This window comes from Eucyclogobius newberryi, unplaced genomic scaffold, assembly GCF_026437365.1.
Source record: "Eucyclogobius newberryi isolate DKJ021-1_F unplaced genomic scaffold, fEucNew1.0.hap1 SCAF_6, whole genome shotgun sequence".
NCBI lineage: Eukaryota > Metazoa > Chordata > Actinopteri > Gobiiformes > Gobiidae > Eucyclogobius > Eucyclogobius newberryi.
Window position 1 is genome coordinate 21,953,152 of NW_027316278.1, and position 12,148 is coordinate 21,965,299.

At 38.2% G+C, this 12,148-nt stretch overlaps 1 protein-coding gene across 1 annotated transcript in view; it reads left to right on the forward strand.

Moving 5' to 3' along the window:
• The first annotated feature begins 900 nt into the window (after positions 1–900).
• LOC140346523 (rho guanine nucleotide exchange factor 28-like) overlaps positions 901–12,148 on the forward strand; it is a 30,980-nt gene continuing 19,732 nt past the window's right edge. The window contains exons 1-9 of the mRNA XM_072432634.1: positions 901–959; positions 2,687–2,828; positions 4,781–4,890; positions 5,117–5,303; positions 6,229–6,412; positions 6,715–6,916; positions 7,179–7,251; positions 7,640–7,698; positions 7,981–8,050. Of these exons, the coding sequence (XP_072288735.1) occupies positions 927–959; positions 2,687–2,828; positions 4,781–4,890; positions 5,117–5,303; positions 6,229–6,412; positions 6,715–6,916; positions 7,179–7,251; positions 7,640–7,698; positions 7,981–8,050 (1,060 nt within the window). The 5' untranslated portion in view covers positions 901–926. The remainder of the gene's footprint in view (positions 960–2,686; positions 2,829–4,780; positions 4,891–5,116; positions 5,304–6,228; positions 6,413–6,714; positions 6,917–7,178; positions 7,252–7,639; positions 7,699–7,980; positions 8,051–12,148) is intronic.

The window sequence follows — 12,148 nt, forward strand, 5'->3', positions numbered from 1 at the left end:
AGTATAGACAGCAAGTGGCCACATTGTTAGGATCACCACTTCACCCTCTTTTGGTTGTCCTGCACAGCCATCTAGGCCCCTGTTCCTCGTGCCACTTATTTACAAAATGTCTCACTTCTTTGTCATTTGAGTTGTACGAAAAGTGAAAACAGAGAAAACTGATTCTGATCATATATTTTCTCAAGAAATCAATACTTTTTGAGTGCACTGGCTTTCAGGATCATTCTATATTTCAATCCCTTTCTCATTCATAACGTTAAATGGAACACGCGCGTCCCGCTTTTACATGGTGTTATTTCTCCATCCTCTAGGGGGCGCAGGAGCCTCCACAGGTCGTAAAGCAGAGGGAGGGTCGTGATGGGTTTGGGTTTGCAGAAGCAGAGGGAGGATGCTGCCTGCTCACTCCATCCACGGTTCACTCCTTTCTCTTCGCGTCGCCCTAAACTTGTATCTGTCAGTGCCTCACATGTCGCTCAGGAGCCGTTGTCACAGCGGGGTTTAGGTAAGGGACCATCATGCATTTTGCCCCAACCTGTAGGGTTTTTGTGACACTGTTTACATTTTTTTAGAAGTTGGAGTGCAGACTGTTGGCTTTTATTTATGAGGAATGTGAAATCATCTGACCTAAAAATGTAGGGCTAGTAATTATTTCAGATTTCTTCTCTGAATGAGAACAGATCTGAACAACACTGCCCCAAAGTTAATTGGCTTTAATATGTGATTACATAAGTGCAGTGTGTGCTTCTGTACATCACAAACTCATTTCATTTTGATCAGAAGATTGTCTTGTCTGTGGACCTCTGCTATTTGGCGCAAGGTTAAGTTTCACAGCTCAGGATTGACCTTAAAGATTGGCAGAATAACAAGGAATCAAATGGTCTTGTTTTCATTTTACACTCTTTTTGTCCCTGTGCAGCTGAGCTCTGATGGAGCTGAGCAGACGGAAAGTGCCTCTGTATGTAAGTATTCATATTATTAATGTATGTAAATATTGAAATGATTACTATCACCCTGCCTGCATAGTAAAACAGTAATACAAAAAATTACTGGTCGTCGTTGTCACTGGCCAGGCTTATTTAGTTTTCCTGGGAAAATAAAGGTTGAACTGAATACATACATAAAAGTGTAGCTCATGTTTGCACTTTGATTCATTATTTTTAACTGGTTTTAACTGCTGGCATAGTTGCTCTTTTGTTAAAATTATAGAGGGCACATGAGTATATCAGCGGACGGCTTGTCTCTTCTGTTAAGAGGGAATGTTCTGATAAGATTATTTGCTGTAAATTATAGTGTACGTACCATACTTGCATGACACTCTTATCAAAGTAGAGTGGCTAAACTAGCGAATGAGTAAGCATTTGATTCAGTTATGCATATGTTTTACATTTGTTTTCTCTTTTAATACATTTCACTTTTCTCCAAGGTTTAGCTATATGAAGAAGGCGGAACAGTACTCAAATATCTATATGTTTAGATTTGTTTCGTTTAAATAGCCTATTGCCGTATAGCCTAACAAAGTGGGTTATTCTTAATACAATATTTGTGCATGAATAGAGAGCGAACATGAGGAAAGCACTTTTTACAGGAGCAGAAATCAGGTCATGAGCTAAGGGAGCACAGCTAATTGAGGGAATCGGATGAGGGTTTGCACACTATGTTAACCACCTGCTACACTAATCTGAGCTGGTTATTGATGTAGATAGATATAAGCAAATTACACTTTTCTTTTCTTCAAGTCTAACCTCTAAATGTACTAAAATGTACTTAGTAAAGGTAGCAAAGGTTGTGTTAACATTATACATGATCTTTTATGATTTTGCACTTATTGGCACTATGGAAAATGTAACTCTTCTGTCATTTTGAATGGATTTCCAGAGCTTTATAAAACTTAGGGCTATGGAATTAATAAAGTTTTAATTGAGCGTAGGGCTTTTTAATTGAGAGTTTGACCGTCGGTCCGTTTTCTGTAAAAGCATGGGGTTTGGAGTTCAGACTACTACTACGATGATTAAAAGTTTGTATTATTTATGTTCAGGAAAAAATAATAGAAAATCATGATAGTTTAATATGAGGGAAAACATGTTTAATTGATGAATAATCTTGGACAATATTGTTCAAGATGACTTAGTTTTTATTCAGGTCAGATTTGATGACTTGCATATTAAAGCTTAACCTGCTGAGCTCTGTTCAGTTAATTATTAGTAACTCCCAGTTATTGTGTTCTAGTGTTAAATGGGTCTGAAACAACAAGGTTTTATTATATTTGTTTAATATTCAACATGAAAAAAATAATAAAAAAAATTCTCTATTAGGACAACTTTACAGCTAAGTCATTTTTCTAGAACAAATAAATACCGTAAGTGAATAAATAAAGCTACACCTATCCTATCACAGTGTCCGAGACTAAGCTACTACGCTATATGACTTTGGTAACTTATTTATTGAACATGTTCTTCATACGTTTTACGATACAAATCCAGTGGATCAGATTAGGTATTTGTTCTTGATACAAAACATTCCTCGGTTTATTGAAGACAAATGCTTTATTTCGTCCCTAGAAGCAATACTTTATGGGATTTAGGCACTTCACACAAATTTAATACACAGCATTAGGGGAAAGCCTTCTCCAAAAGTATGTTGGGATGTTCCTTTCTTTATTTGCTTCTTATCTTTCTTTTTATAACAGGGCCAAGCCAAAGTGTTCGCTCTGCTGGAAGGCCTGGACTCAGTGCCAGAGGATGCTGAAGTCTATGTGGTGCTGGAAGGATCCACTCTGGTCCATGTGACGAGGGCTCAGAGCGATATCATGCTCTGCTTTATAGTCCCTGGTATGTGCACACGTTGTGGGTTGCACCTGTTCCACATAAGGTGTTTTAGTTTATTTATTCCCTTCATAATATTAAATAAAATCCATGAAATAAAATGGTCATAAGGAGGACAGTTTTAAAGTTTTGTTATTTTATCTGCCTCTGAACTTAATGTAGATATTGATATATACACACACACACACACACACACACATTATATTAAAGGAAGGAGCCCGTGGACTAGTGAGCGTGAGAGCCACTATCCAGGATGAAACGTCCAAGATCCATAGGTACATCAAGGACAAGGCTCCTACAGATGACGTGCTCAGTGAACGTCTCAGACACTGGGGAACAGAGGATGAGGTGCTGGAGGGACCATCATGGGACGACAAGCCCCGACATGGGATGTACCACCGGAATATAACTGAAGTGGCTGATCACGAAATCCTGCCAAGGCCAAAGTGGGAAACACCTCCAAAGGTGGTGGAGAACGACCAAGCCAAGATTCTCTGGGACTTCCAGATACAAACTTGACCGAATGGTAACGTCGAACCAACCAGACATTGTACTGGTGGATAAATAGCTGAGGAAAGCAGTTGTGGTTGACACTGCAATACCAAGTGATGGCAACATCTGGAAAAAGGAACACTGTAGAAGGCGTGGAAGGTGAAGGCTAAAGTTGCGCCGTGGTCATCGGAGCACTTAGGTTAGTTACCTCCAAACTGGACGAGTGGCTACAGAAGATCCCTGGTCAACAAAGATACTGCAAAGGAACCCTCAAGCTCCCTGGCCTCTGGTAGAGGAATCTGTCTTATCTTTTTTGTATACAGTATATGACAGTGCTGTATATTTTGGTGGATTTTTAACACAATAAACTTTCTAAATAAATTATTAAACCTGATACTGTATAACATGTTTTGGCACTTGAAATTATTACTGTCGTCAATTTAATTTTGCAGTTGGGGTACTGAGATTTGATGGTTGTTTTGAGGGTCTCGACCTTAAACGTTTTGCCCTATAGAGAACATCTTATGCCAACATGAGTTGTATCTAGGGCTCAGAATATTGTGTCACACGCCAGCTGCCAATACAAGTATTAAAACACTTGCAAGCAGCAGATTCAGCCCTGTTATTGACTAGGATTTCTGCGAGTCTTTGTATCACTGGTTTCATCTGGACTCACAAACACAATCATGTGCATTGAGTGAGGCTCTGGAAAGGCAGAATCTTATCAGCTTCCTGTAGGAACAGACCCACTGACAAATGTGTTGCCATTACTGGATTCCATAGAAACAACACAGGTTTCAAGCTGTCTAATTGTTGCATTCAGGATATTCATACCAAAAGATTTGATTGACTAGATGAAAAGAAGAAAGTAATTGCCTGATAGCTACAAGTGAGACTTAGAAGTGTGTTTACCACTTGAGCCAGCCAAGGATCATTACTTTAAGATTGTCAAGTTACTGTGATACTCAGTCAGATAGTGACTTGGGCCATTTCAGATAATATCACTACTACATAAAAATTACCTCTTAGAGTAATCCATCACTGTTCCCTATACAGTACACTGTGAACTGTTCTTTGACTACAATAATTTGTGTGCATTAATGCTGTATATGCTTGTGTGGGATGAATCACAATACAATTGCATTTATTCTGCATTTATAAAACAACCGTTGTAAAAGTTTCAAAGTTAGTGACATTGTTTTATCCTCAGGGAAGACTTTTCCAGTAAGTTCTTTGATCAGCTCCTTAGATTGAAAATTACTTTTGCATGGATTTAACTTATTTATAAAACAACTAAGGAAAGGTTTAAAACTCTATGGAACCATTCATTTCTAAAATATGTTCTGTGAATGCAGTAGTCAGTTTGATGATAGATTCCAGTAACACACGTGTACATGTAAGTAACGTTTAAATCTGACAATAATTACATTACAGCTAGGATCATTTTCTTCTGCTTTTTTCTGTAGGACATAACCTGGCCGAAATGGTGTCTGTTCAAGCATACTTGTGCTCTGAAAGCACAGGCCTGATGTGGGTCGGTGGAGCTTCACTGGAGTATGTACAAGATGATGCTCAGGTACAGTAAAGATGATATACACAGCTTAGATAACACAATACAGTTATACTCTTTGTATCCATGGGTCTCAGAGTGATAAAAAATCAGCACCGTTGCCACAACAATTTAAAAAATGGATTGATTGATTGATTGATTGATTATTTTATAGTTTGAACTGTGAAATGTAATGAAAATTGTGCTTACAAACAGGAAACTGAAAGCCATGAATAGCCTGTTCTTTTCATAGGACCTCGCAGAGCACCTGATAATCCATGGACACTGTCTCAGAGCCTCAGATCATGAAGAGCTCTGCAGCTTCTTCAACCTGGGCCAGGGGAGTTCACGCTGGGCTATGGATCGCTGCATTGCTCTGGCTATGGCCAACTTGGATATTCCACACAGCTGGAATGTGCTGGGCAGCCAAAGCGGAGAGGGTGAGAACCTGTCCAGATACACTGTTAAAACTTGTACATCTTTGTGGTCTTTCCACCCTGATATTAAAGAAGACATATACATATTTTAAGTACATTTACCAGCCATAGATTTATGAGCATAATAAAACTTTTTTCAAAAATATAGCTCAGCCTTGAAGATAAACTTTTGAATCCAGCCTCTGTTCTCCCACTCCGAGTTCCACGCAATCAGTGCTATTTTCCATGCATGCAAGAAATGGGAAGTGTACGCGGTCATATGTGTATTTCTGCAGGATTCATCAAAGCTAATCAAGCAGGATGTAATGCAGTTATTAGAGACTTTCCTTCTGGAAATAACCCTAAGGGGAACTCAATCACTCTAGTGTGTTAGTATGTTTGTGTGTGTGTGTGTGTGTGTTTGGTACTGCACAGAGCAGCTTGTACCCATCTGTCCAGTGTTTATGTCGAACCACCTACACAAATAACAAACTAGATTTTGGGTTAATACAATTATGGCAGTCTGTTTTGAGGCCATGTCTCCTTCTAAATGTCTTCAGTTAATCTCATAACCCTGCTTATGACATCAGTGTACTGCTGATACAGTAAAATGCTCCATTCAATCGCCGCTGGCCTCAGCACTAATACTAAACCATTCATAGTTTAAACATGTTGTACACTGGCATTTAACACCAGTTTTGCAAGTCAGATTTAACTCTCAAGACTCACCAGTAGAAGAAAAGTTTCAATTTTGAAAATAAATAATGTTTAATAGCAGATATTTTACTGACCTAATGGTCTAACTGGTTTAGTGAGACAGTAAAGGCTATAAAAGTGAAAAGAATGTTGGCATGTAGGTTATGTCTGCCATGTATCTTCTATTCTAATTTTGTTTTACCAGTTACATAGTTACATGAACACAGTAGTGTATTCTTAATTTGTTTTCCAGAGCACACCCCGAGAGAGTCTCCGCTTCACTTGGCTGTACGCTTCAGTCTGTGTCGACTGGCTGAGCTCCTGCTTTGTCAGCCTGGGGGTCTTATGGCCATCAGCCAGCCCAACGAGGAGGGGGTCACACCATTGCAGCTGGCACAGACCAGAGGAAACTCTGAGCTTTTGGAGCTACTAACACAGTAAGAAATGAATCCACGATTGCCAAACTAATTAAGAACTCTTTGGCTATGTGTCGTCAACTGAGGAATTCTTACAATTTCTTAAGCCCTTTGAAGAGCTAACTATTGTCTGTTCACATAAAAAGCTCAGCAGCAACCTGACAAACTTAAGAAAGTTTTGGTCTAAATTGTTTTGGATCAATGTGGGGTCTATTAATCTTAAGAATAAAACACATGCATTTCAAATGTATGAATAACAGACAAAACAACAATCAATGTAGCTTAAAGCCAAACAAGATGATTGTAGTGTTTTGGTCCTGCAGCCCACCCAACCCTCTGACCACGCCCCCGGCAGGACTGTCCCAGGTGTGGGCTGACCACTCTCGCCTGCTCAGGTTCTGTCATGATACAAGAAATCTGACATTAACAGTTCGTCAAAGCCTGAGATGGAGCTCGGAGGAAAGCCGACATGCAGACATCCTTCTACTCCGAGACAAGCTCCATGATGTGGACCTCCTGAGAGAGGTGAATCATACACAGTTCAGAACTCATTGGGAGTTTTTATTTATTTATAGGAGATCTTCTACTGAAAGTGTTTTTCAGACTTCCTATAAGTGATCTGTTCTTCTGTATCTACCTCTGTATCTACCTGCGTTGCACCAATGAAATTTCCCCATGTGGGACAATAAAGGAATATCTTATCTTATCTTATCTTGTTTAAAACTGATATTATGGGGTCAAAAATAATGCACATTTTCATTTGTTGACTTAAATTGTTCTGTCTCAGATAATGGCATTAAGAAGGGAAAAAGTGGAAACTGTCTTGGAGAAGGAGCAACTTGTGGATCCTGTTGAGAATGGTAACACATCAAATGTATTTCTCATAACTAGAAAGTGATGTAGGTGTAGCTGTCAAATATTGTTTTTTAATACTTTTATTGTGTGGAGAACTGTGATAAATGTGTTTTTTTTATCATAGTGCTGTAGAGGCAATGGGTTCTTCTGCTGCAACGTAGTTGTAGTAGTAGTTGTTTTGTGAAGGAGATACTGCCCTCCTCTGTAAGGTTTTGGTGTTGCAACAAAAGTATGCAGCAGGCACAGAGTTAAAACAATAACATAATATCATGACCCACACATTTTTGTTACATTACATTTAATTGCGGTCTATAAACATCCAGCCAACATCTGACTTATAGAGTAAGTGAATTAACTTGTCACCTGGATTCACATTTTTCTTTTTTGTTGTAGCTCTGTATCATGACATTGAGGAAGGAAACTTGGTTCCAACAAAGGCTGGGGTTATCTTTGTAAGTATGCATTTTTGAGTTACTGTAAGATAAATTGGCATTTGTTTTTACATTTAACACAATATCGCAAATGTTTTCCTGTAGGTAATAACAGGCTAACATAAGGGAACTGACCACACCTTTTCCCTTCACTTCTAAATGCTCTCTGTCTAACACTAGCTTCTTGTAAAAATATGTGTGTTTCCCATTTTCATAGTATCACAGATGATGATCTGAAACGTGTTTTTCCCATCTGTTATACTATTAAATGTGTGATTTTCTGTTCCTTGTTTCTTGACTAAGGATTATGAGGAGTCATTCATGTTGTCATTTAATGAAGAGGAAGAAGATGACCAGCTGCAATCAGACTCTGGTAAGACATTTTGAATATATGGGTTTAACTCCAGATGCTCAAAACAGACATGATGGGTCAAATTTAGGAAACAGATTTTGTAACATATTTAGTAACATAAGATTCTATCCCCAAAAGATGCATTTGTGTGGCAATAAGAGTCTCACAAATTCTGCATAATCATTTTGTGATTTTTACATCTCATTGATGACCAGTGAAAAACTGGGACATTCAGAAGGCATAAGATCTAACTTTTTCTGGTTGTGCGGAAAAAAATTGACAGGTACAGTCATTACTTTACTAATATTCTTGAAGCAACCAAAAAATAGACCTGAACTTTGTTGCATTAGGTGGAATAACATCCAATAAAAACATGGCTTTCGTATTAAGTGATTGCAACAGCAGGAAACATGAGTGTGGAGTTGTCCAAACCTCAGATATGACAATTCACCATGGAGAATCTTATTTCACCTAGGGTTTATTTTCACCCTTGTTGGGTTGCTCCCTGCTATGTACAGTTCTTTTAACCAGAGTCACGGTAACTACATATGTCTTGCTGAGTCAGGTACCAGGAGGGTTGTCACGGATCAGCTTGTCCACTTTTCCTTAGGGCGGAAGAGATGGTTTTGGGGAAAGAACAATGTGGGTTAATAATTGGCAATAGTTGGTTGCGAGCAGACCGATGCTCTATTGTAAGAATGTTGTGGTGGGAAGCTAGTGCTGTGGCTCGACAGCTTTGGCTCTCAACATCTGTAATTATAACATTTTGTGGCTAGTCTTGTGTTCATGCTTTAGGCCCTCTGTTAGCAAGTGTGTGTTTGTCTGCTGTTTTTGCTTTTCACCACGTTTTTGGTTCTCTTTGAAGACTGACGGCTTGTGACCATGATCGATCCCTCTGAATTCATTTTGTGGCGCAGACAAATGATTGCTACGAAAGAAATCCTTTGCAAAAAACAGAGACTGAACAGGATTGAAGTTCTACAACGTTTCTGTTACAAAAATTCACTGCTGCAAATTGTAGCACAGTATACAGTATAAATATATTCTTTTCTTTCAACTTTTCCCACATGTTTTTCCAGAGTTTCACACATTTCAGGCTAGAAAATCGACAATATTATATTCAACATTGTAGGATTAGAAAAAAAGTCTATATTAAGTAAGGCTGGTTACTGCTAAAGGCATTTTTACTGATCCATGTTTTTGAGTTAATGTGTCATTAACGACACAGACAGCGGTTCACATAATGGCCTAAGCACAAGATGAGGAATTTTGAGTTTAGGTGCCATGTTCGCTCTGTCTGCTTGATGTCTCAATATTTAAATACCCCACCCAAAACACACAGAGTCTTCCTCTGCACGCCTCGGGCTCTGCATGGGAAACAAACGGAAAGATGCCATCATCCACAAGGAACCCTAACCTAGAGCCTGAAGGGAAACTGTGTGTGCCCCTTTTATACTATAGGGTTAGCAAAAATCTATTACCAGACTAATTGATGCTAAAATATGATTCTAGTTTGAAAAAAAAAATTGTAAATGTAGACTTTTTCTGAATAGTTTTATAATGAGTGTTGAGAATTGCCTGACACTTATTTTATACCGTACAATGTTATTTATATGGAGAAGGTAAAGGAGACACCCATTTACCTGAGAACAAAGTGTGTATTTCCACAGTAAAATACATTTGTAGCTTGTTTGAAATGTATGCATGTTGACAACCCGGGACTATTTTGAAAAGTAGACACGGGAAGTATTTCGCTGCTGTAACAATGAAGAAGATTTCATGGCTGAATGGGCGTTGCCAGGGCTTTACTAAAGGCTGTTTTTCAGAAGCTTGCACAGATCCTCAAAGTATAAGAGGGTCCTTTTTTGTAAAAGGGAGCAAGCAGTTATAGTTTGGCAGATTTACAGCAGACAGTGTTAAAAGGGTCTTTAGGGGCCCCAAGTACCATATATCATTTACAGGGGGGCCGAGAGCCAGTTTTAACAACACTTATCTAGTAGTCCTACTCAAAACAATACAATGTGTTTTAATCTAATATATAAGTGAGTTCATAATTAATCTAATTCCACAAATAAATATTGGTAAAAACTATCAGCAGAACAACAAACCACATCAGCCTGAACGTCTCATGTTATTGTCTTCACATTGGCTTCTATAGGCCACTGGTCTCAAACCATGCAAAATACAATTGTTCTTGTATTTTACAATTGAATGTAAAATGTGTAAGCTTAAGCATGAAATTAGAATCACAGTAATAATCTTGCAGTTATAGTTAATTCATTTTAAAACTCACTGCTGATTTATAGGTGTTTAGAGCGTTTGAAGTGCAAAGACATAATTAATCCACTTAATGGAGGCCAAACCCAATCGTCTCGTGAACTCGTGCATAAGAAGAGGTTTAAATTGCTTTGAATAACTCACATTAAGCAAGCATTAATGTGTTGTGGTTATGGGACTCCTTTCTGACTTGGGGGCCCCAAACATTTGCCTGCCTCCTGCCCTCTAGTGACACCTCTGCAGCTCAGTGCTAACAGTCTTGGACCCAGGAAAAAGGGATTAGAGGCCCAATGGAAGTACCATTAAGGGTGACGACTATATTGGTCTATTATTTATGTTCTTATCTATTTTTCTAAGCTTGTTTCAGGTCAGTATTTATAATGATGTATTTTGGCCTTGGTCTGTTTGATCCACTGTGAGTAGAGTTGTCAAAAATGTCTACATATTAGATAAATATTATAAACTACTAATACTGGGTGCTGAAAACGACAGTAGATTCTGTTGTTTAGAAAATTGTGTTATTGTCATTGTGTTTTCAAAATCAGAATATCAAGCCTTTTCCTTAATGAAGTTTGAGTTTGAACTTTTGAGCATTGTGACAACACTAGCTGTGAGTGAATTGACCAACTATTGTACTAATGCTAACTTCTATGATGTGTGTCAAAGTGTATCTCTAGAATAAATCTGTTCTGTTTCTCTAAAAGTACTGCATTATGCCGCCTTGGCACAAGAAGGTTGAACTCTGTCAACTACAAAGCATTTGGCTAAATTAAATCTTTCATTTGCTATGGACCATGACGGCTCAGGGATTACACACAGATTATGTCACTTTACAATACAATAAACCAGTTACCCAGGTATTTTACCCACTAAGACCTTTTTAATTTTGTTCCTCTATAAACCTGAGTCCATGTGATTATCTCTTGTGTCTTCTTTCCATTCACTTGCTCTGCCACTACTCAAACTTTTTTGCTTCTACAAATGGATATAGCAACGAGTTGGCAGAAATAGGGAAAATGTGTGGGATTAAAAAAAAAGAAAAAGAACACTCTTGTCAACTCTTGTGCCGTCTCCATGGTGAGGTTGCTGACCTGGCAGCCCTCCCTGCACTCAAGACCCATTCTGGGTGTCTCTGCGTGGCTTTCTCATGCTAAAATATAGAGCTCAGAATAGGCTGTTTGAATGTAGTTTTGAGTCGAGCTGCAAGATCAATTGACTCAAAATCACAAAGGCTGCAACTCTTTAAGTATAATAATGTATTTGACAAAACAACATCTAGTAATATCTTATATGTAAAAAGTGTAGTTTAGACCAAATATGTTCTGAAACACATATGATATGTGTATCAGTTAAATAGGTAAAATGTAAGCGTAGTCTCACGAGGTAATGCTCCTGGGTGTGTTTATTCCTCATGTTAAAACCTTAATACTTTTTTTTAAACAAATATAACAAAGCTAAAATAACTAACATGAAATCATATACAAAACAAATACAGCGAGGACAAAAAAGCAATAAGTTGGCACATGTCACTAGGTCAGTACTCTCTAATAACAGAGTTGTTCACATAGGGCATTTGTCCTCCAGCATGCAGCAAAAACAATATCACAATCACAACAGAACAGACAATGTAAATATGTATTTCATGATCAGAATCAGAAAAGGTTTATTGCCATTGCTAATGAACAGAACTCACACACATAGGAACTTGCTTTGGTGATTCGGGACAACATAAAACAAATAGCAATGATAAAACAACCTATATAAAATCAAAACAAAAAACAATTCAAATCGGCTATAGAACACAGTAAACCCACAGATGTTGAATTCAGAAGAAAAAGGTTT